Source organism: Callithrix jacchus, chromosome 2, assembly GCF_049354715.1.
Source record: "Callithrix jacchus isolate 240 chromosome 2, calJac240_pri, whole genome shotgun sequence".
NCBI classification, from domain to species: Eukaryota; Metazoa; Chordata; class Mammalia; order Primates; family Cebidae; genus Callithrix; species Callithrix jacchus.
This window is the reverse complement of record NC_133503.1, coordinates 132,169,933-132,196,163: the sequence shown is the minus strand read 5'-3', so window position 1 is coordinate 132,196,163 and position 26,231 is coordinate 132,169,933. Positions and strand designations below refer to the sequence as shown.

Genomic DNA, 26,231 nt, shown 5'->3' with positions numbered 1-26,231 from the left:
CATCTCTCCAATCTTTTCTACAGATCTTTTTTAAAGGTTCAAGTCTTCCCTATGTCTTTCCTTTTTTATTCTTCTTCTTCTTCTTTTTTTGTTTTTTTTTGAGACAGAGTCTTGCTCTGTCACCCAGGCTGGAGTGCAGTGGCATGATCTCAGCTCACTGCAACCTCCACCTCCCAGGTTCAAGAGATTCTCCTGCCTCAGCCTCCCGAGTAACTGGGATTTCAAGTGCATGCCACCATGTTCGGCTAATTTTTGTATTTTTAGTAGAGATGGGGTTTTACCATGTTGCCCAGGCTGGTCTCGAACTCCTGGCCTTATAATCTGCTTGCCTCAGTCTCTCAAAGTGCTGGGATTACAGGCATGAGGCACTGTGCCTGGCCGCTTTTAAATTTTTTCTTTAAGGAAAGACATTTGTTCAACAACTACTTATTGTGCTACTGTTCACAATTATTTAAAAAATAATTGTGCCAGATGATGATATGTGCTCTAAAGAAAAGGCAGGTATTGGGGGCAGGGGGTACCTATAAAATGCCTAGAACACGGTGCACTGTCAACAATGGTTAGTTTCTTTTCTTCATTGCTCTCCATGTGATTCCTGTCAACTCCTTTTACTTAATCGTGTATATACCTATATACTGTGGTTCCAAACTGCTTCTGTGAAGGCATTTAGGAAAGAAGACAAATAGCACAGGTATTAGCCCTCACATATTAAAGGGAGAAGAAGCTAAAGCTGACTGCAAGCTCCTTTGCTGGGACAACAGTATGATGCCCCAGAAAGTAAGTGAGAGATACTAACAGACTTTTATAAACATTCCAAATTTGAAAACAAGGACAGGTTACAGGACAGAATGGAAGGCTCCAAGGGAGAACTTCTTTGGTTGCCATGGGTCAAGAGCATCAGGTATCACCTACGACACGAAGCCCCAGAGCATCCCTGGCATACCAGAGGGAAAGAGCACCTACAGGGGGTTCATCATAATAGGGCACAGCCAGCTGTATACCTAGAACAGACTCCAGGTAGTGACAGGAGACTGTAAAGCTGGCCCCAGTTCAATGGCTCCATCAAATAGAGCCCTCCTAGACATGATTTTCCCTTTCTAAGATGGCCCACTGTACCAGTCACTTCTCATCCATAGGCAATTAGGTCACTAAACTAGTTATAAATATCTTTTCTTTTTTGGAGACATAGTCTTGCTCTGTCACCGAGGCTGCAGTGCAGTGGTGCAATCTCGGCTCACTGCAGATTGGGTTCTGCCTCCCGGGTTCAGGCAATCCTCCCACCTCAGCCTCCCAAGTAGCTGGGACTACAGGTGTATGCCACCACATCCAGCTGGTTTTTTTTGTATTTTTTAATAGAGACGAGGTTTTGCCATATTGGCCAGGCTAGTCTTGAACTCCTGGCCTCATGCAATCCACCCACTGTGGCCTCTCAAAAGTGCAGGAATTACAAGCATGAGCCACTGTGCCCCGCCCCTCTTGCCTTTATACTTGAGATTCTAACACTTTTTTGAGATGGATTCCAAGGATAATCCAGCTATATCATTTTTAGTAAAAACCAGCCTACAAAGGAAAATTTATATCTTACCCACATGATTGAATCAGGCCCACCCAGGACTTCCTCTCAGCTGAGGCACTTCAACATTTGGAACTTTGATTACATCTGTCGAATCCTTTCAGGCAGTGCCTAAACCAGCCTTTGTTTGGATAATTGGGAGATAAATTGCTGGACTTTGACTAGAGCTGTCATTCCAAAGAATTCTGGGACCCACAGTCCTAACTGCAAAACAAGAGTCTCTACAAATAAACTGCCACAATTTCTGAAAAAAATTTTTTTTTTTTTTACTTCACTGACAGTTCCCAGTCAAACAGGAAGTGCTGAAACCTCAGCGTCTACACAAACACCTGTGGAATTAGCAAATTTTACTTTATTCTGAGATTAAAATAGTGCAGGCACAAAGGGACTTTCCTGTGGACAACAGCAATAGCTGTTTTTAAAATTCTACAAACTAACAATAGGAGGGAGTTTTCTTACACTAATAAAGAATATAAAAGAATCTGCAACCAATATCATATTGAATGGTGAAATGTTGAAAGCCCTCGCTCTGAGGAATGGATTGAGAAAAGGATGCCTGCTATCACTACTTTCATTAAATACCAAACAGAATTAGTACAATAAGATAAGAAAAAGAAGTATAAGGTATAAGAATGGAAAGCAGAAAACGAATTGTCATTATTCACAGATAGTTTCCTTACAGAAACACAAACCCGATAAGTGATTAGACTTCATAAGTTGGTTTAACAATGTCATTGATTGGATATAAGATCAAATATCAACTACGTATCAAAAAGTCAACTGCATTCCTATATACCAACAGAACTCAGAAAGAAAAAAAGGACCACTTGCAATAGCAATAAAACCAAAGTATCTAAAAACAAATTTTGTTAAAGATTTTGAAAATTGTAACACTTTATGGGAAATAGTCATTTGAGAAGATTAAATCAATGGAGACATACTTTGTTCGTGGAGAGGAAGACCTGACATTGTTATAAATCTCCAATCTCACTAAACTGTAAACCTACTTTGCATTCATTCTATTATACCTAAAACACATTTAAGAGCCAAATCTAAAAGATTAAACCTTTGTAGGACTAGAAGGTAAGATAAGTGAATATCTGAACTCAGAATTTCTAAACATATAAACACAATTGAAGAATTCTACAAAGTGAAAGTTTGCAAAATATACATTTGAAATCAACCAAAAAAAATTAAAAGTTGAACAACAAAGAAAAAATTTTGCTTCAGAAGAATGAATATTTTAACATAGGAAAATTCTTATAAATTTATAAGAAAAATATTTTTTCTTATTAAAAAAATAGAAACAAGTAATTATGGCCCCAGAGTAGCAAATAAACATGAAAAAAACAATTCTAGCCTTAGCAGTAATCAAAGAAAACCAAAGTAAAACAATACATTATTGTATCTACAAAGTTGACGTCTTTTAAAAATGCTAATATAGCCTATAGCCAAGATGCCAAGAAATAAGAATTCACATACAGTGGTGGTAGAACTATCAATCAGTGCAGTTGTTCAAGAAACAAGTTGGGCAACATATATATAAAAAAATCTTCAAAATGTTTGTACCCAGGAATTTTACTTTTAGATATTTGTCCCCACCCTGACCCAAGTAATGGATGCTCATTGCAGCTTTATTCATATTGGTGAAAAAATGTAAATATCCAAAAGATACAAAAATAGAGTAATAGTTAAGGTCTTTGCTCTGTTGCCCAAGCTGGAAAGCAGCTGTATGACCACAGCTCACTGTAGCCTTGACCTCCTCCTGCCTCAGCCTCCCAAGTAGCTGGGGCTACAGACATGCATCACCATGCCCTGCTAATTATTTTTATTCTTTGTAGAGACAGAATCTTGCTATGTTGCCCAGGCTGGTTTCCAACTCATGGGCTCAAGAGATCCTCCCACCTTGGCCTTCCAAAGTGCTTGGATTACAGGTGTAAGCTGCTGTGCCTGGCAGAATTTTAAAAATAAAATATGTCTGTCTTACCTGTGATAAAAATAAAAATAAAAAATTATATATGATCTGAATTCTGTACAAATGTGTGTATATGTGTGTCAGTCTGTGAGAGAAGAGGGAAAGTCAGAGAGAAATAGAAAAAGCACACCAAAATATTAACAATGCTTACTTCTGGGTAGCAGAATAATGGGTTTAGGGTGATTTTTTAAAACTTTATCTCTGAGCTTTTCTGTATTTTTAAAAATTTCTTGTACCCACTTCCCATATATTATTTGTATAAAAGCAAATAAGGAGCTTCCCTGTTGCATACAGGATCAAATCTCATCTCCTTAGTGTGACATATTGTCCTTGCTTAGCTTTCCCACCTCTTCTTTCATGCCTCCCCTCTGTCCCACAAATAGGCTCACGCACCCTTTGCTCACAGCCTTCTATTTCCTGTGATGGTCTTTTCCACCCGGGAACTACTTGAGGTTCAGCACAGGGGAAAGAGAGCCTGAGTGGTTTAGCTCTCCTTCACTCTCAAAGCAACTATCAGACTCTGTGGAAATTATCTGACAATTAAGTACAACTTGTAACATCTCTACCAACATAGCTTTCAACTGCTATTTGATTTTCTTTTAACTTTTTGTATGTTCTTGTTCTCTTCAACTAGGTTACAAGCTACTTGTTGCATTTTCATAAAGTCTAGGGCAACAGAGGAGGTATTTGTGGTAGCAATATAATGGCCCCCTAAAGTTGTCCATGTCCCAATCCCAGAACCCGTGAATATGTTAGGTTACATGGCAAAGGGGCATTCAGGCTACAGATGGAATTAAGATTGCTAATCCGCTGACTTTCAAACAGGGAGATGATTCTAGATTATCCAGGTGGGCCCAGTGTTATCACAAGAGTCCAGAAAAGTTGAAGAGGGAGGCAGAACAGGTCAGAGAAGATGAGATAATGGAAGCCAGGTTCAAAGCATGTGTTAGAAAAGGACTCAACATTCCATTGCTGGCTTTGAAGATGGAGGAAGGAGGCCATGAGCCAAGGAATGTAGGCAGCCTCCATAAGCAGGAAAAGGCAAGGAAATGGGTTCTCCCCTGCAGCCTTTGGAAAGAACTGCAGCCCTGCCAATCAGTGTCCTGGATTTAGTCCAGTGAGACCCGTGTCAGACTGGTGGCCTACAGAACTGAAAATATCCAAAAAATATGAAAATTGAGTAACAGTTAAGTATTGGTTAAGTTGTTTTAAGCCCTTGAGTTTATGGTAATTTGATCAGTGATAGAAAACTAATAATGTTAAATATTCTTTTCCTTCATTCACATTAAAATCAAGAAGATAAAACCCAAGTTGTTGAAATAATGGACTAATGTAAAGATATCCTTTTGGGAACACCTTTCCTAAACATTCCCAAATGCTGTCACTTCTTCATTTGTCCTTACTGCTTATATTATATCACTTATCATTTGTTGCTACTTTATTTTACAACTGTGTTAATATCCATTCCTGGGCATATGTTTTCCTCTGATTCAAAAGACTCCTTAGAAGCAGGGGCCATGTACTCATTCCCTAGGTATCTGCTGCCAGAGGTAACAGACTTCAGTCTATAAATTCCTGATTACTAACATCTTACATTATGGGTTACTAAACAGGCCGTTTAGTTTGTTTTCAACAACTTCCCAGAAATGTTTCCAAAAGTTTTATTTCAGCCTTATACAGAAGCACCCTAAAATGCCTAAAAAATCTGACAAGATCAATAAATATTTATAAAGTAGATTTACTACATTTTAATTCCATTGGATATATCCCATAAAACTGTGAGGTTTTATGTTTTTAGAGAATTTTATGGTAGACTCTTTCAAGAAAGGTGGATATATTTATTTTAACAGATAGATGGTAAGGCTGGGGAACTGAGGTAGGAGGATGCCTGGCCCAGACTGGGAGAGGAAAAAAGGAGTCTGGACACTGTCGAATCTTTATCAGACCTGGGGAGGCTCCAAGGTGGAAGGTGGAAGGGTCAGAGCATTCCACCTTCAGGTGGACCTGAGGGGGGACTATTTGGAAGTTAGTTTGCTTTTGTGTTGAAATTCAAAATCAGCATAGAACCTTTAATCAACTACAAGTAACAGGCTACACTTGGAAGGTATGGTTAAAATTTCTAGACTGTACCAGAATTCAAGAAAAGTAAGCAAATAAATAAATGGTCAGTTGGAAATGAGACAGTTTAGCATTAAAGTAACCCTGTGGAAAAAAACAAACACTGATGTGCAAATGGAGTTATGGGTCAGTAACCACGTGGTGTTGTAGAGAAGGGATCTGGTGAAGCAGCAGGCCCTTGGTCAAATGGTCTAACTCCAGATGCAGGCAGGGCCAGCCCAAGCCCTTCAGGTCAGCCTCTGTGATATGGCTCTGAGAAGCCCTAGAAAATGCTGCTTACCCTAATTTCTCCAAACATAAAACTGGGGCAGTGGGATTTGCCATTTCTCTGTAGCCTAGGCCAGTGGTGAGGATTAATTAGTGTTTTTAAAGTGCTGTGGGTTTGGTTTGGTTTATGTATTTTCTCGGGATGAAAGCCAGGATGCCAGCACCAAGTGTTAACCGTGAAGGTTTCATGTGTGTTCCTTGAGAGGTGCTGTGTGAAGTGGGGTGGAGGGGATACGAGGCTTGTGGGACAGCCTTCAGCATCAAAAAGGCCACATTCCCAAACAGACTTTAGTGCTCCCCGAAGCGGAGGAGACAGACTAGAAGCCTTTGAAAATTAAAAAGGAGAAAAGCTATCTGTGTTTTGGCTCTGTGATTGAGGGCATGTAGCAACCCACACCAAGGAAAATTTGACGAGCTGCTAAAGACAAATATTGGCAGCTAGAGACGACACAAAACTCTAACTTCCCTGACCTAGTACAGGCAGGCATGGAAGCAGCAACTCCCACTCTATAAGAACCCAGCAGCCTTCAGATATTCCAGGCTCACCAGAACCCTCCTTGGAGGTGGTTTTTCACAAATCAAGCTTTGTGGCTTTATTCCTGATTAAGGAAGTCATATGTGCTCATAATTTAAAATTAAAACTGGAGAAATACATAAAGTGAAAAGTTCAACTTTCCCACCCTGCCCCAATCCTGGCAGCCAGAATATAATTGTTGTTCACTGTTGTTTGGACATATTTACAGCAGAAATTGTTATAATCATTCCCAACTTATAGCTGATGAAACAGATGGCTGGAAGAACTTACCCACAGGCTCACAGGAAATAAGTCACAGCTGGTATGGAATGAAACTCAGGGCTTTCTGGCACCCCCAAGCTCTACATGTTTTACTAGGTGACACTGCCCACCCCACACCCAGCTCCCTCAACCCCTTAGCACCCTCCGGTGGAATGACGACAAGGCACTGAAAGGGCTTCCATGACTAGCTCTACAAGCAAAAGCTACCATCATGTGCAGAGTCAGATTACATGTGAATTCAGCAAGGCTAATGTCACTACTTGACCCATTCTTCCAGCCTCCTTTACATGAATCATGCCCCATCGACATGCTATTATATAGGCGAGATGATCGAAACTCAGATCTGGGTGCCCTTCTACCACAAGACGAGTGTAGGACACAAAGCCGGGCGTGGTGGCTCAAGCCTTTAATCCCAGCACTTTGGGAGGCCAAGGCAGGTGGATCACGAGGTCAATAGATCGAGACCATCCTGGTCAACATGGTGAAACCCCGTCTCTACTAAAAATACAAAAAATTAGCTGGGCATGGTGGCGCGTGCCTGTAATCCCAGCTACTCAGGAAGTTGAGGCAGAAGAATTGCCTGAACCCAGGAGGCGGAGGTTGCAGTGAGCCGAGATTGCACCATTGCACTCCAGCCTGGGTAACAAGAGCGAAACTCCGTCTCAAAAAAAAAAAAAAAGCAATGAGACCTGTGAAATTGCTAGGACATGACAGATGTGCCGGGTCTGAACAGCCCTGAGTTCCAGCTCTGAAAGTTAACAGCATGTGTGACCTGGTGCCTCAGTTTCTTCACCTGGATTATAAAGAGTGGACAGGCCGGGCGTGGTGGCTCAAGCCTGTAATTCCAGCACTTTGGGAGGCCGAGGAGAGTGGATCATCATGAGGTCAAGAGATCGAGACCATCCTGGCCAACATGGTGAAACCCTGTCTCCACTAAAAATACAAAAAAATTTAGCGGGGCGTGGTGGTGCATGCCTATAGTCCCAGCTACCCGGGAGGCTGAGGCATGAGAATTGCTTAAACCCAGGAGGCAGAGGCTACAGTGAGCTGAGATTGGGCCACTGCATTCCAGCCTGGCATCTGGCGACAGAGCAAGACTCTGTCTCAAAAAAAAAAAAAAGAGTGGACAAACTGCCAAGGGGCCCTTAGCCTCTGGCATTCTATGCAATATTGAGCAATCTGTAGCAGGGGGAGCTTCATGTATTCCACCTAACTTTTGATTCTGCTTAATGTCTAATTTCATCTAAGGCTGAAAGAAAGATGCCTCCATGTTACCACTTCTCTAATATATCCAGAAAGAAATAAAAATGCCTTGAAAATGATGTACAAAATTATTATGCTTTTCACTAGGTTGGTTCTAATCAATCAGCTAATGATAAATTATTCATTTATTAGCATGCATTCTTTTAATATGTATTAATCTCTTATACATAAGGTACTGAGAGAACTATACAAATGAAGTCTTGCTCTCCTCTTATAGTTCCAAATGGGGGAAACATGTCAATATAAATACTGTACTATGAGGCAGGAAGAGCTCACTGCCCTGGGAGGCATCAGAGAAGCTCAAGGGATTCAAGTTTAAAAGAATCAAAGAGGGCTTCATGGAGGAGGAGGGATGTGCACTGAACTCTAAAGAAGGGGCAGGACAGCAAGGGAGATGAGCAGGATGGAAGGAGGGCATTGCAACGGTGCTGAATGGTGGGGGTTGGGGGAGGACTTGCCGGTGGACAGCTGGGTACCACCAACAGCCTTCCAGCAGGGAGGGGAGAGGCTGTGTCCATGCCCTCTTTCAGAAGACCTGTGGGTTTGGCTTTAGCCTAACTGATCTACAGTATTTATAACAGTATCTTATGCATCCCAGGCCATCATCATTTATTTATTTACTGAATAAATAATCTTGGAAATAGCAACATAGTACTGGGAAATGACACTGAATGTCACTCTGAAGAGGAAGCAGGGAGCAGCTCCAAGCATTCCAAACTAGATGACTCTTGGATCTCAAGCATGGATTTGGCAATTGCATCACAGAGAATGTGTGTGTGAGAGAGAAGACAGTGGGAAGAAGGCTGTTCTTTCACCCTATAATCATGAGCAGAAATAACATCTCATTAGAAACTTTAAAGAGAAGAGTTCCTTTAAGTGAAATAGTAACAAAGCTGTACAGAATCACTTTGAAGAGCTGGCCTTTGGTGGTGTGGAAAATGCTAACATCTGTCACTGCCCTTCATCTATAATCGAGCTTCTACCAACAGAATTTGTGTGTCTCCTGTGTGTGCGCGTGTTGTTAAGTAGATACACCTATGTTAGACAATTGGATGTGGGAATGTTCCAGCCATCACAGAATGCCACATCTGACTTCCAGAGTGAGTCGTGGGCTCAGATGGGGCAGGATCATTACTGCAGAACAGCCAAGGTTAAGTCCAGCACCTGCAGGATAGGTGTATATGTTTTTCCTCAAGCAAAATAAAGCCTTTGAAGTGACTCTTTTCGTATTCTGAGCCATGCTGGCTGGGAGCTAGGGGGAGTGTGGAATTTGGGGCTGGAGCTCACCTTGGAACCATGTAGAGTTGGATTCCGACCTGCGGGACCTTGCACCTACCTACTCTGGGATTATGGCTGTTCACCACCACTTTAGAGGTTTCCAGACTTTCCCACAAATCAGCTTCAGTGGTGCTGCTCCCCAGGCTTTCTCATGGGTTTCTGACACTGGCCATCCTGTGCTGCTGGACAAAGACAGATCAGCCTACTAGAAAGAAATAATTCAAAGACATGGGGGAATAAATAATTCTTAGGTTTCTCAGAAGGGAATAAATGAAAAGAGAAGGGTATTATCTGAACAGATACCAAAGCACTTCCAAGGTTATTTCAGAACGAAGCTTTCAAAAATGAATAAAAAGTCTCCTCAAAGCACCCAGGAGAGCAATTACAGCCCACACGTCTGACACTAGCCATGGAGCTGGGAGGTAGGGGAGGGAGGGAAGGGATAAAAGTGGAGCCAGGGTTGGGGCACTGAGATAACCAGTGACTGATGAAACAATGAGGGAACATCCCAGGAGAACTGAACTCAGAACAGCAAGAAAAGGCAGGGCCCTGGACTGAAGGAAGTCAGCCGAGCCCAGGCCAGAGGCAGAGGCTTTATAAATTCCTATTTGTCTATTGAGGGAAATCTTTCTAGGGAAAGGGATGAAGGTGGGCAGAAAAATCCCACATCATCTTTCTGGACGATCTTTTCAATGCAGGGAGTGATGAGGGTGGACACTCAGAAGCTGAAGAATGAACAGTTTCCAACATTTGTATATAATGTCAATTACAACTTAGGAAGTGACTTGTAGCTTCTAAGTTTTTTTTATTTAGGCACAAAAGGTAGGTTTGGGGTTTAAAGGGAAAGTGTAAGCGGCCATCTGGAGGTACTTTTAGGCTCAGGAAAGGCTGTAAGACAATAAAACAATGACTTTGACAGGTAGATCTGTTTATCATTCACTAGTAGTTATTTATTGATATTAACCTAACAACTTACTATGATGTTAGGTTCTGTGCTATAGAGCCCTTACTGTGCATATGGCAGTAAATGAAAAAGAGACCCTATTCTCATGCAGTTTCTCTTCATTTATAGAGGGGAAAAAGTTACATTTTATTTATGTTTTGTATTTTAAAATTGTGGTAAAATACAAACAACATTTACTATCTTAACCATTTTTAATTGTATGGTCCAGTGGCATTAAATACATTCACGTTGTGTGCTGTCATTATCACCATCCATCTCTACACCCACTCAACAATCATGCCCCTTTCTTCCCTCTGCACAACCTCTGGCAACTGCCATTCGATTTTCTGTCCCTATGAATCTGACTACTACTAGGTACCTCGTATAAGTGGAATCATATAGGTTTTCCTTTTGTGACTTGCTTAGCATAATGCCCTCAAGGTTCATCCATACTGTCGAATGTATCAGAATTTCTTTTACTGTTAATGCAGGATAATATTTCATTGCATAAATATGCCACATTTTGTTTATTTACCCATTCACTGATGGAACTTGGGTTGCTACTACCTTCTGGCTATTCTGAGCAATGCTACAAACATGAGTGTACATATGTGTTCAAGCCCCTGCTTTTAATTCTTTCAGATATTTACCCAGAAGTGGGATTGCTGGATCCTATGATAATTCTATTTTTAATATTTTGAGTAATCACACAATGTGATTGTCCATAGAGGCTACACTATTTTGCTTTCCCATTGACAGTAAACAAGGGTTCCAATTTCTCTACACCCTCAGCAACACTTCTTATTTTTCCCTCCCTCCCTCCCTTCCACTAACTCTCCTTTCCTTTATTTTCTTTTTTAAATTGATTGTAGTCATCCTAATGGTGTGATCTATGTATGCATCCTTGAGACTTCTTTATGCTTTATTGCAGAATGGTGAATCTCCTGGTCTATGAGAGATTCGGTGACTTCTGGTGTGTGTGCATGTTTCTCTGTGAATGTGTATGTATATCAATATTCTGTGCCAATCTTTGAGTATTTTTACTGTTAGTATCCAAGTCACAACCTACCGTGGTATGTGACTAAAATTAAATCCAGCAGGATGGGCCTCTGGGCACCCTATAATTTGACTAGGGTAATGGGGTGTGTGTGGGTGGTGGGTGGTGGGATGTAGTTGCTGAAATCCAAGAGGCCAGCTTCTGGGGGCATCTGGTGCTAAGCATAAGGCAGACATCTCCTGGAAAGTGCCTAATGCCTATTCATATGATTCAGGATCACAGGAGACATTGGTCAACAACCTCGGGATGACCCACTAAGGGAAAGAGGAGATGGAAAAGTGGATTGATACGGTGATGTTTTGGAACAGAGATCAGAAAGGTGGCCAAGGTGTAGTAATAAGAAACTCATAAGAAAATCCAAATTCCTCTAGTGCATATAATGTTTCTAGCATTTTCACTTGTGTTCATCTATTCATAACCATGCCTTTGGCAACATCACTGCTTATCAATGGACATATTCCTTCTAGCAGGCAGAAAAAGGAGAGAAGCAGAGTAAGCAGATTTGCTCTTTGAGATCCCATTTATATAGAGACCCACAAAACACTGAAGCCAGAGGGACCTTGGAGATCATTTAATTCCATCTTTACTTCACAGGTAAGGAAACTGACGAAGTGACTAGTGAAGGTGGAGGTAGAACACTACCTTCTTCTCCTGTAGTAAAAACAAATGATCTGGGAAGAGCTGGAGTGAGAAACCTCGGAAATGCTTCTGTGATAACACTGATTCAAATCTTAATCCTTAGTTTACACCCTAGATTGGCTGCTTTCTGATTTTACTCCATAAAAGCCTCTATGCTCTATGAATATGATATCCAGACTTGGCTGTCCTATAAGAACATAGTTTTTTATAGCTGGATTTAATTTTTCCTCATAAATGAATTGCATAGAAAAGGAAATGGCTTGTGTCATCATCCTAAAAAAGAGCAGGCACCCAAAGATAGCTTTCCTTTTTTCTGTTTCTGCCTCTCAGTAGAGTGAAGTGAATATAAAAACTAGGCAGGAAAAGGCCCATGGGATTGCCATGTGTGAGGAGGTGAGTGACACCTTGCTACCTGCAGGCACAGATAGCAGAGAATGCCCTGTGTGCATGAAGCAACAATGAATGTGGTTCCACATCCTTGCAAGGGCTGACAATGTCCCTCGTTACCTGCAGGAGTCAGAGCAGTAGTCCCAAGCTGGCAGGGAAGCCAACATGAAGGCCTGGATGGGTTCCAGAGAGGGGAGAAAGAGCAGCAGAAGGCCAAAGAGGATCCCTGAATTTGTGGCTGCAGTACTGGGTCTTATAAGTTCACCACATAATATGTAGGAAACTGAGTCTAAGAGAAGTAAATGTCCTTATAGTCTATGGGTGGCAAGATTAAGACAATTTTCTATTCTGATTTCCATGTTCTTACCAACTTTTACAGTGGAGAAATGCTATTATTTTGCTAGTGAACCTTAGGAAAGGCAGGAAAAAGCACAGCAGGTTGCACCAAGAACCCTGCAGCATGTAGCGCTGTGGTGGTTAAACAGCGTATTCATCTGTTCTTCCATTGCTATAGAGAACTACCTGAGACTGGGTATAAAGAAAAGAGGTTTAATTGGTTTGGGGTTCCATTGGCCGTAGAGGAATCATGGCTGGGGAGACCTCAGGAACTTACAATCATGACGGAAAGCAAAGGGGAGGCAGGCACGTCCTACATGGCTGGAGCAGAAGGAAGACAGAACAGGGCGGTGCCACAAACTTTCAAACAACAAGATCTTGCAAGAACTCACTCACTATCACAAGAACAGCAAGGGGACATCCACTCCCAGGATCCAACCACCTCCTGCCAGGCCCCTCCTCCAGCATTGGGGATTACAATTCAACATGTGATTTGGATGGGGACACAAATCCAAACCACATTACATAGGAGTATAGTTCTCAAGCTCCTACTTCAAATGCCAAACAAAATACAGCTTAGTGAGTGAGGATTCTTCAGGTTTTTCATTTCTAGGTGGAACTTAGCAGGAAAAGACATTTATAACCATTATTATGTGGGTAGCGTAGTCCACATATCCCCTAGACCTAGGCTATACTAGGCTTTGCAGTGCAGTAAATAACTCAGAAATTGTTAAAGCTGTTCCTGCCTCCCCACTATTCTCTTCCAGCCACACGTAGATATTTGGATATGACTGAAATGTATCTCTTAGGTGTACTGGGGTAAAGTTTAGGAGTCATCTATGTAGCCTCACAGTAACTAGTCACAGCTCTGTGATCAGCTCACTTACTTCCTAGCACCTTCCAGAAGAGGTGCTTAGGCCAATAGAAATATGATGCAAGTCACATATGTAAATTAAAATTCTATTAGCCACATTAAGAAAGGAAGAGGAGACAAGTGAAACACTAACAATATATTTAATTCAATATATCCAAGGTATTATCCTTTCAACAAATAATAAATCTATAATGTTATATGCATATAACATAGGTGTACTAAGTCTTCAAAATCTGATGTATATATTCTACTCACAGCACACCTCAATCCACAGTTAGCCATATTTTAAATACCCAATAGCTACATGTAGCCTGTGGCTACCATACTGGACAGCACAAATCTAGACTGTTCTTACAGTCCTTAGGGCTCAAACTTTCCCCTTGCCTCTCTCACTGACATGCATTTACTCCAAAAGAAATAGAAATTTCTCCTTGATGTAGCCATTCTCGCCTGCCTCAGGGCCTTTTCCTGTTTAGGTCTTAATGTGTCCACTTGGTCTTTATTGCATCTCAACTCTCCAATCATCCACTGAGTCATCGAGTAATCATTACTGAGAGCCTAGCACATGCCTGGTATTTGTGGTAACTGACAAGGATAAAAACATACAAGAGATGCTGACTTCTAGGAGCTCTCAGCTTGGAAATGCAGCCACAAACATGAACACATGAGGGATGCTATCTGGAGACACATGCACCCAGGAAGGAGTGACTGTTTCCTCTGGGGCTCTGGAAAGCATTCACAGAGCGGGACATGGGGCTGGGCTTTAAGGGATGAGAGACATTGTAGAGAGGTAGGAAAAGGTGTTTCAGGCATTGGGCAAAGCATATTCATGATAGTATGATGATGTGCATGCTTGGAGATGACAAATGTCTAGGAGGTGAGAACATGACAAGGAGTGCCAGGAGTAAGGCTGGACAGGCAAGGTGGGGCCTGAGTGCCTGGTGACACATTTAGAATTACTGTGGGGTAATTCTCTGAGCAGGAGTCTCTGAGCAAGAATATTTTGTGGCGAGCTATAATGCAGTTTGGAAAGGACAGAGAAGTAAGGAGAGGTTGAACTAAGGGGGCAGCAGTATGTCCAGAGAGGAAGGGATGGAGCCCCCACGTGAATAAGAGAATGTAAGGGCACTGTTGGCAAGATGAGCATTACGATGAAAGCTGGGCAAAGGGTCTAATTGCTAAGGCTTTCTATGGCCAAACTCACTATGCTGAGGGCATTAGGGCCACTCGCATGGTACTTACACAGGCCTATTACAGTCCATTGTGATCTGGAAACACTACATTCATGCCTGCCCTGAAGGAAACGGTAGGGCTCTTTATGGGTTAATTTTGGTAGGAGGCAGAATCAAGTGGAATCACTTCCAGGACTGCTAGGAAAGTCACACTTGTGACACCCAGCAGGTGTTGTGCAGCAGCCCAATCAGAAAATGTGGTTGTTCACACTATGCTGGGACCCAACTGTGGCTTATATGACCGTGAGTTTTCTGGAAGGTGGCTCTGGAACTCTCTGTAAGAACAGGGCAACAACATGACATCTACAGTGAGAAGGAGCTCAGAGATGCCATGAGTTCTCCTTTCGTAAATGGGGAGAGCTGGAGCAGGGAGAGTTCAATGGCTTGAAGGCTCGTAAGCGGCAGAGCAAGATTAGAATTGGCCTTTCTTGATTCATAAGCTGGTGTTCATTTCACAGAACACTGCCCTCTGAGATGAGTGGAAGATGTGTCCTGAAGAACTGTTTACCTTTATAGTAACTCTGGATAAAAGAGAAAGCTAGGCTAGAGACTCACTAGGTAATCAAACCATCTTGGTGGGCCAATGAGATTGAATCTAGTAGCAATGCACTGGTACTCACATGGTGAAGAGTCCACAAAGTCCGGGTCAATATTATGCAGCAGCTCCACTCTAGGGGATGGGCTTCCTTCACTGGAAAACAATTTTTAAGGGAATGTTAATTTCCTCTATCTAATGGGCATGAGTTATTTTAATACTTCCCTTCTTTGTACTTATAGGAAATAACAAACCTGCCAGTTAACAACTCTGTCATGAATTTGGAGGTCTCCAAAATCACGGTTGGTGCCATCTTCAAGTAGTCATCATTTGTCTACACTGATTGAACACTTTACATAAGAACTTTAGTGACAAGCATATGATGATATTTTTAAAAAAAGATTCTGGGACACGTTGCAATAAATATTGTGGCCTTATTTAAACGTGACAATTTTTTATGCCAGAGAAATGAGAACTCAAGTCATCTTATATAGGCTTCATACTGAACACTTAAAAGGAAATGATAAAACTGCATCTGCCAAAATGGTGGCACCAATATTACAAATGCAACATGCCTCTTAGAGCCTAGTCTACAGAAGAAAAATTAATGTCCTCCACATCCAAATTTGCAAGACGGATTTTAGATTTAATAGAAACACATGAGAAATACCTAGATCTCTTTATGGCTTTAAAACAAATGTGTACACATAAATACAATCACAACCGACATTTGTGCTGAAAAGTGACTTGGAGATCGCTTAGTTCAATCCCCTCTTCTTACAAACGAAGAAGGTACACAGTAAGTTATTGGTTGAATATTGGGTTGTGTGACTCTCAAAGCAGTGTTCTTAAAAAATTGGGGGCAAAAACAGCACCAGATGTATGTAGGGAGCACAAGAAGCACCCAGGTCATTTTGGTAGTATAGACTCAGCCTTATGAAAGTTGTTAAAAACAATTTAAATCATTGAGGGAGTACTGAGGACTCCTTGATAATCCAATATGGTTCAGCTAAGTACTGAAGGTTGCAAACTACTGTTAACACCACAGGATTCATACATAATCTAAATAATCAATAAGGCTGTTGATGTAACCAAGACATGGTTTCAGGTGTCCCAGTGTCCACACCCCAGAGTCACAGTTAGTTGTTTATAGCAGTGGTTTGGGATTTCAAGTCCCAATAAAATTTCAGAAAATCTGAGTTGCGATTCACAACTGTGTATTTGCCAAGTGAGGAAATATAAAAACAAATCTTAATTAATTAATTTAAAACAAAACCAAACAAACGTCAACTACCATCACCATTATTTTATAAAATAAAGTTGATTTTAACAGCAAAAAAGGTAGAAAAGACACAATCTCAGAATAAATGACAGCTCCTTAAATTGAACATATTTAACTTTAGTATTCTATAAGATGTCATTGTCCCCATCTACTCCATAAAACATGAGAGAGTGGAAGGGAAATACTCAGGGGTGCCCACAGTCTTGGGACAGTAGCGGCAGCACTGCAGGGGTCGGGGTGAGGGATATTTCCCAGAACCTTTCTTTTCTCATTTTCTTTCTGAGGCACTTAACTGCCTGAATATCCTGGAGACTATCAACCAGTCTAAAATGCCAGGAACTAGGGTTTGATCCCAGAAGCTCTGAATGTAAGTAGGAATGATACGTAAAGAAAATGGTAAATATGAGAAAATCTAAATAGAATGATGATGATGTCTAATTTGTGGGCTTAAAACCAAACAAGTATGCCAGGTACAATGGTTCATGCCTATAATCTCAGCACTTTGGGAGGCTGAGATGGGAGGATCCCTTGAGGCCAGCCAGGAGTTTGAGACAAGCTTGGGCAACATAGTGAGACCTGGTCTGTACCAAAAAAAGATTTAAAAAAATTATTTGAGCATGGTAGCGCATGTCTGTGGTCCCAGAAACTCAGGAGGCTGAGGCGAGAGATCCCTTGAGCCCAGGAGTTCAAGGCTGTAGTGAGCTATGATTATACTACTGCACTCCAGTCTGGGTGACAAAGTGAGACTCTGTCTTAAAACAAACAAACAAATAAACGAAACCAAGCAAACAGAGTTTAAAATCCTGGAAAGTAATAGCAAGCAAGGAAAGGAAATCAGAATGAAAGCACTTTAAACACTTCATATTGTTTGGAAATAGGGAAATGCTACTGATTAAATTTAGATTTAGCTAAGTAAAACTTTTGTGTTAAATTTTTAGGGCAGCTATTAAAAACAAAGGCTTTTTCTACACTATAGGGTAAAAACTCAAAAATTTCAGGGCCAATATATTAACATATAACCACTCATCTTTAAAAGTAGAGGTCACTGTAATATCCCAAAACATTAGGTACAGTTAAATAAAAAATATTTTCCTAATACCCTTAGAGAGAGTTTATAGACATGCTCTTCATTCATGCCATTTTTTAAATTATTATTCAGAAGAGTCACAGGTATTTTAAAATAAGAAGATGAGATGACATTTTTGAAAACAAAGGTTGTGTATAATCCTAGTTGACTGTTTATTAGGAAAAATCTTCATAGGCAGAATCATCATGATGCAAATAAGAGCCAACCCCTCCAACTATCTTAAGTATGCTGTGATTCTACTTTTAAAATGCACTCATCAGAATATTTTCCTAAGGATGTGGTTAGAGATATGGACCAAGAAAACATATATGACAGGTAATTAAAACAATGACCAAACACCATTAGGGACTTCCTGAGGGGGAGGTAGAGAGGGACTGTGGATTTGGCATTAATAGTTAATATTTTATTAGCACAGATTCAATAAAGTAATTATACCTCCCACTAACACATACACACATCAACTCAAGAAGGCACAGAAACTGCATGGTTAATTTCAGTGCAGACAAGGGTACAGTGTGCTGATACTGCATCCAAGAAGGTGGGTTCAAGTCACCTGGAGAAGACAATCTGGGGGCAGGGGTCAGAAATGGAACTCGTGGGAAGGAGGGGAAGGGGTGGGTGATGAATTGAGAAATCTCAAAGCTAACTCTGCGAGCCTCATAATTTTGCCTAGGAAATATTTTAGAATCATAATTTTGAAAAAACAAGTAAACGGCAGAGAGACAATGGTCATTGGAGAGATGTGGCCGATTGTTGGGGAGGAGAATCCTCAGAGCTGAATGCCATACATAGGAAGAGCATGCCCAGACCCTGCGCAGGGCCCACTGTCTACTTAAGAGTTATACTTTCCCCAGAACGAAGAAGCTGGACATGGGTACAGAGCTTTGTAAGAAATGTTCACCACCATTTCTTTATAAATTCAAAGGATGGGAAGTTCAGTAAATACCCACATATTTTCAGCATACTTTAGAAACACTCTTAAGAACTCACACATCCTTGGCCACTTATATTTGAGTAGTCTCCAATAATCATACGAAGGATCCCCTTCTTGCATTTAGAAGAAAAACACCTGGTGTGTGCTGTTTTTTTTTTTTTTTCCTAGGGCTAGCATTTTCCACTGTTATTTCACTCCCATCCCTGTCTCACTCCCATTCCTTCCTCACTCCTCTGGAAATTTTTGACATCAATAATCTCCACTTTCTTGTGCATGTTCCTCTATCCTTCTGTTGGAAACAAAATAAGAAAATTTTATTTATTAGCATGTTACTCGCCATTAAATATCTTTTTTTTTACAGTACTCATTCTCAAACTTTGCTGCACATTAGAATCACCTGGGAAGCTTTTAAACCTCAGATGCACAGGCTGCCTCTCATACCCATAAGATCGCTGGTGGCAGAACCCAAGCATCGGTACTTGTTGACTCTCCAGGTAATTCCAATGTGCAGCCGAGTGGGAACCGCTGCTCCTAAGCAATGCTTCCCAAACTTTAATATACATATGAATCACCTGGGGAGTTTGTTAAACTGTGGCTCCTGAGGTACTTGAACTCAGTGGGGCCCAATAATCTGCATTTCTAACTGGTTCCTGGGTGATACTGACGCTGCTGGTCTCAGAACCACACTTGTAGTATCATGGTTTGAGGAAGCCTCCCGGAGTCCTTCTACATGGGATCTGAACGCTTTTGGAGTCTTTTAAATTAAAAACTCATTTAGATTAGGGCTGATTCAAACATAATGATTCTCAACCTTGGCTGCACAATGCAATCACCTGGGGAACTCTTAAAAAATACTGATGAATGGGTTCCATCCTAGGAGACTGAGTTCATTGGTCTAAGTTTCAGCCTGGGCAAAAAGATTTATAAAAACACCTAAACTTAGCTTTACTGAAGTATACTTTTAAAACCATACAATCACCCATTTAAACTGCACAGTTAAATGTTTTTAGTATATTCACATGGTTGCACAATAATCAACGGGTCTAATTTTAGAACATTTTTATCCTCCCCAAAAAAATACTGTACCCATTAGCAGTCATTCTTCATTTTCTTCTCCACTCCTCTTCCCAGACCTAGCCAATCACTAATCTGTCTCTACAGATTTGCCTATTCTGGACATTTCATATAACTAGAACCATATACTATGTGGCCTTTTGTTAACTGGCTTCTTTCACTTAGCATAATGCTTTCAAGGTTCATTGAGTTGTAGCATGCATCAACTATTTCATTCCTTTATATGGCTGAATAATATTCCATTGTATGAAGATACCACATTTTCTTTATCCATTTATCAGTTGATGAATATATGGATTGTTTTCAGTATTTGGTTATGAATAATCCTATTATGAACATTCATGTACAAGTTTTTGTGTGGGCATTCATTTTCATATCTCTTGGGTCTACAACTAGGAGTGGAATTGCTGGGTCATAAGGTAACTCTACAACATTTTGAGGACTTGCCAAACAGTTTTCCAAAGCAGCTGCACCATTTCACACTCTCACCAGGAATAAGTGTTTCAATGAGTGTTTCAATTTCTCCACATCTTTGCCAACACTTATTACGTGTCTTTTTGAATGTAGCCATTCTAGTTGGTATTAAAGTGGTATCTCATTGTGGTTTGATTTGCATTTTCCTAATAATTAATTATGTTGAGCATCTTTTCATGTATAGTACTGGCCATTTATATATTTTCTTTGGAGAAATGTCTACTCAGACCCTTTGCTCATATTTTAATGAGCTATTTGTTTTTTTATTATTGAGTTGCATGAATTCTTTATATATTCTACTTGTAATTCCAGTATCAGATACATGATTTGCTAATATTTTCTCCTATTCTGTGGGTTTTCACTTCCTTGAGGATATCATTTTGAGAATAAAAGTTTGCATTTTAATATAGTCCAACTTACATATTTTCTCTTGTGTTGCTTTTGGTATTTTATCTAAGAAACTGTTATCTGATCCAAGGTCACAAAGCTTTACTCCTGAGTCTTCTAAGAATTTTATAATTTTAGCTCTTACATTTAGGTCTATAATTCAATTAATTTTTGTGTATGCTATGAGGTAGAGATCAATTGTATCATTTTTTTGCTTTTATTATTTTTAATTGACATAATTATACATATTTTTGGGCTAAAGTATATTTCAATATACATGCACGATGTATAATGATAAGTCAGTGTAATTAGTATAACCATCACCTCAAATATTTACCATTTTTCTGTGTTGGGAACATTTAAAATCCACCCTTGTAGCTATTCAAAAACATATAATAAATTGGTATTAATTATAGTCACCCTATAGAGCTATAGAGCACTAGAACTTATTCCTCCTATTTAGCTGTACTTTTATATCCATTAACTAACCTTTGGCTATTCTCCTCTCCCCTACCCTTCCCATCCCCTAGGAAAAAGACTACTCTACTCTCTACTTCTTTGAGATCAACTTTTTTAGCTTCCACATATAAGAACATGTGGTATTTACCTATGTGTGCATGGCTTATTTCACTTAACATAATGACCTTCAGTTTCATCGCTTTCATTATGACAGGATTTCATTCTGTTTTATGGCTAAAGAGTATTCCATTGTGTGTATATACTATATTTTCTTCATTCACCCACCGATGGACCTTAAGTTGATTCCATATCTTGGGTATTATAAATAGTACTGCAATAAATATGGGAATGCACATATCTCCTTGACATACTGATTTCATTTCCTTTATACACACACACACACAAACACACACACACACACACACAATAGTGGGTAAGAGTTACCCTTTCTCTACAACCTTACCAGCATCTGTTTTTTTTTTTTATTGCATTTTACATTTTGGGGTACATGTGCAGAACGTGCAAGACAGTTGCATAGGTACACACATGGCAGTGTGTTTTGCTTCCTTTCTCCCCTTCACCCACATTTGGCATTTCTCCCCAGGCTATCCCTCCCCACCTCCCCCTCCCACTGGCCCTCCCCTTTTCCCCCCAATAGACCCCAGTGTTTAGTACTCCCCTCTCTGTGTCCATGTGTTCTCATTTTTCATCACCCGCCTATGAGTCAGAATATGCGGTGTTTCATTTTCTGTTCTTGTGTCAGTTTGCTGAGAATGATGTTCTCCAGATTCATCCATGTCCCTACAAACGACACAAACTCATCATTTCTGATTGCTGCATAATATTCCATGGTGTATATGTGCCACATTTTCCCAATCCAGTCTTTCATCAATGGGCATTTGGGTTGATTCAAGGTCTTTGCTATTGTAAACAGTGCTGCAATGAACATTCGTGTGCATGTGTCCTTATAGTAGAATGATTTATAGTCCTTTGGATATATACCCAGTAATGGAATTGCTGGGTCAAATAGAATTTCTATTTCTAAGGCCTTGAGGAATCGCCACACTGTCTTCCACAATGGTTCAACTAATTTACACTCCCACCAACAGTGTAAAAGTGTTCCCTTTTCTCCACATCCTCTCCAGCATCTGTTGTCTCCAGATTTTTTAATGATCGCCATTCTAACTGGCGTGAGATGGTATCTCAGTGTGGTTTTGATTTGCATCTCTCTGATGACCAGTGACGATGAGCATTTTTTCATATGATTGTTGGCCTCATATATGTCTTCTTTCGTAAAGTGTCTGTTCATATCCTTTGCCCATTTTTGAATGGGCTTGTTTGTTTTTTTCCTGTAAATCTGTTTGAGTTCTTTGTAAATTCTGGATATCAGCCCTTTGTCAGATGGGTAAACTGCAAAAATGTTTTCCCATTCTGTTGGTTGCCGATTCACTCTAGTGACTGTTTCTTTTGCTGTGCAGAAGCTGTGGAGTTTCATTAGGTCCCATTTGTCTATTTTGGCTTTTGTTGCCAATGCTTTTGGTGTTTTGTTCATGAAGTCCTTGCCTACTCCTATGTCTTGGATGGTTTTGCCTAGATTTCCTTCTAGGGTTTTTATGGTGCCAGGTCTTATGTTTAAGTCTTTAATCCATCTGGAGTTAATTTTAGCGTAAGGTGTCAGGAAGGGGTCCAGTTTCTGCTTTCTGCACATGGCTAGCCAGTTCTCCCAACACCATTTGTTAAACAAGGAATCCTTTCCCCATTGCTTGTTTTTGTCAGGTTTATCAAAGATTGTATGGTTGTAGATATGTTGTGTTGCCTCCGATGCCTCTGTTCTGTTCCATTGGTCTATGTCTCTGTTTTGGTACCAGTACCATGCTGTTTTGATTACTGTAGCCTTGTAGTATAGTTTGAAATCTGGTAGTGTGATGCCCCCCGCTGTGCTCCTTTTGCTTAGAATTGATTTGGCTATGCGGGCTCTCTTTTGGTTCCATATGAAGTTCATGGTGGGTTTTTCCAGTTCTGTGAAGAAAGTCAATGGTAGCTTGATGGGGATAGCATTGATTCTGTAAATTACTTTGGGCAGTATAGCCATTTTCACAATATTAATCTTCCTAACCATGAACATGGAATGTTTCTCCATCTGTTTGTGTCCTCTCTGATTTCATTGAGCAGTGGTTTGTAGTTCTCCTTGAAGAGGTCCCTTACATTCCTTGTGAGTTGTATTCCTAGGTATTTTATCCTTTTTGTAGCAATTGTGAATGGCAGTTCATTCTTGATTTGGCTCTCTTTAAGTCTGTTATTGGTGTAGAGGAATGCTTGTGATTTTTGCACATTGATTTTATATCCTGAGACTTTGCTGAAGTTGCTTATCAGTTTCAGGAGTTTTTGGGCTGAGGCGATGGGGTCTTCTAGGTATACTATCATGTCGTCTGTGAATAGAGACAATTTGGCTTCCACCTTTCCTATTTGAATACCCTTTATTTCTTTTTCTTGCCTGATTGCTGTGGCTAGAACTTCCAGTACTATATTGAATAGGAGTGGTGAAAGAGGGCATCCTTGTCTAGTGCCAGATTTCAAAGGGAATGCTTCCAGTTTTTGCCCATTCAGTATGATATTGGCTGTTGGTTTGTCGTAAATAGCTTTTATTACTTTGAGATACGTTCCATCGATACCGAGTTTATTGAGGGTTTTTAGCATAACGGGCTGTTGAATTTTGTCAAATGCCTTCCCTGCGTCAATTGAGATAATCATGTGGTTTTTGTTTTTGGTTCTGTTTATGTGGTGAATTACGTTGATAGACTTGCGTATGTTGAACCAGCCTTGCATCCCCGGGATGAATCCTACTTGATCATGATGATTAAGTTTTTTGATTTGCTGTTGCAATCAGCTTGCCAATATTTTATTGAAGATTTTTGCATCTATGTTCATCATGGATATTGGCCTGAAGTTTTCTTTTCTTGTTGGGTCTGTGCCGGGTTTTGGTATCAGAATGATATTGGTCTCATAAAATGACTTGGGAAGGATTCCCTCTTTGTGGATTATTTGGAATAGTTTCAGAAGGAATGGTACCAGCTCCTCTTTGTGTGTCTGGTAGAATTCAGCTGTGAACCCATCTGGACCTGGGCTTTTTTTGTGTGCTAGGCTCTTAATTGCTGCCTCGACTTCTGTCCTCGTTATTGGTCTATTCATAGTTTCAGCTTCCTCCTGGTTTAGGCTTGGGAGGACACAGGAGTCCAGGAATTTATCCATTTCTTCCAGGTTTACTAGTTTATGTACATAGAGTTGTCTGTAATATTCTCTGATGATGGTTTGAATTTCGGTGGGATCTGTGGTGATTTCCCCTTTATCATTTTTTATTGCATCTATTTGGTTGTTCTCTCTTTTCTTTTTAATCAATCTGGCTAGTGGTCTGTCTATTTTGTTGATCTTTTCAAAAAACCAGCTCTTGGATTTATTGATTTTTTGAAGGGTTTTTCGTGTCACTATCTCCTTCAGTTCAGCTCTGATCTTAGTTATTTCTTGTCTTCTGCTGGGTTTTGAGTTTTTTTGATCTTGCTCCTCTAGCTCTTTCAATTTTGACGATAGGGTGTCAATTTTGGATCTCTCCATTCTCCTCATATGGGCACTTATTGCTATATACTTTCCTCTAGATTTCCTCTAGAGACTGCTTTAAATGTGTCCCAGAGATTCTGGCATGTTGTGTCTTCGTTCTCATTGGTTTCGAAGAACTTCTTTATTTCTGACTTCATTTCATTGTTTATCCAGTCAACATTCAAGAGCCAGTTGTTCAGTTCCCATGAAGCTGTGTGGTTCTGGGTTGGTTTCTGAATTCTGAGTTCTAACTTGATTGCACTATGATCTGAGAGGCTGTTTGTTATGATTTCAGTTGTTTTGCATTTGCTGAGCAGTGCTTTACTTCCAATTATGTGGTCAATTTTTGAGTAGGTGTGATGTGATGCTGAGAAGAATGTATATTCTGTGGATTTGGGGTGGAGAGTTCTGTAAATGTCTATCAGGTTTGCTTGCTCCAGGTCTGAGTTCAAGCCCTGGATATCCTTGTTGATTTTCTGTCTGGTTGATCTGTCTAATATTGACAGTGGAGTGTTAAAGTCTCCCACTATTATTGTGTGGGAGTCTAAGTCTCTTTGTAGGTCATTAAGAACTTGCCTTATGTATCTGGGTGCTCCTGTATTGGGTCCATATATGTTTAGGATCTTTAGCTCTTCTTGTTTTATCGATCCTTTTACTTATGTAATGACCTTCTTTGTCTCTTTTGATCTTTGTTGCTTTAAAGTCTATTTTATCAGAGATGAGAATTGCAACTCCTGCTTTCTTTTGCTCTCCATTTGCTTGGTAAATCTTCCTCCATCCCTTTATTTTGAGCCTTTGTGTATCCTTGCATGTGAGATGGGTTTCCTGGATACAGCACACTGATGGGTTTTGGATTTTTATCCAATTTGCCAGTCTGTGTCTTTTGATTGGTGCATTTAGTCCATTTACATTTAGGATTAATATTGTTCTGTGTGAATTTGATACTGCCATTTTGATGCTAGCTGGCTGTTTTGCTTGTTAGTTGTTGTAGATTCTTCATTATGTTGATGCTCTTTAGCATTTAGTGTGATTTTGGAATGGCTGGTATTGGTTGTTCCTTTCTATGTGTAGTGCCTCTTTCAGGAGCTCTTGTAAAGCAGGCCTGGTGGTGACAAAATCTCTGAGTACTTGCTTGTTCCCAAAGGATTTTATTTTTCCTTCATTTATGAAGCTCAGTTTGGCTGGATATGAAATTCTGGGTTGAAAGTTCTTTTCTTTAAGGATGTTGAATATTGGCCCCCACTCTCTTCTGGCTTGTAGTGTTTCTGCCGAGAGATCTGCTGTGAGTCTGATGGGCTTCCCTTTGTGGGTGACCCGACCTTTCTCTCTGGCTGCCCTTAGCATTTTCTCCTTTATTTCAACCTTGTTGAATCTGACGATTATGTGCCTTGGGGTTGCTCTTCTTGCGGAATATCTTTGTGGTGTTCTCTGTATTTCCTGCAATTGAGTGTTGGCCTGTCTTGCTAGGTGGGGGAAATTTTCCTGGATAATGTCCTGAAGAGTATTTTCCAGCTTGGATTCATTCTCTTCGTCACATTCTGGTACACCTATCAAACGTAGTTTGGGTCTCTTCACATAGTCCCACATTTCTTGGAGAGTTTGTTCATTCCTTTTTGCGCTTTTTTCTCTGATCTTGGTTTCTCGTTTTATTTCATTGAGTTGATCTTCGA

The 26,231-nt window shown here is 40.3% G+C and overlaps 1 protein-coding gene across 3 annotated transcripts in view; it reads right to left on the bottom strand.

Annotated features, from left to right (window-relative positions):
• ARSB (arylsulfatase B) overlaps positions 1 to 26,231 on the bottom strand; it is a 221,072-nt gene that overhangs the window by 54,338 nt on the left and 140,503 nt on the right. For all 3 annotated transcript variants that reach the window (XM_002744832.6, XM_035291339.3, XM_078365288.1), the window contains exon 6: positions 15,359 to 15,429. In XM_002744832.6, the coding sequence (XP_002744878.2) occupies positions 15,359 to 15,429 (71 nt within the window). The remainder of the gene's footprint in view (positions 1 to 15,358; positions 15,430 to 26,231) is intronic.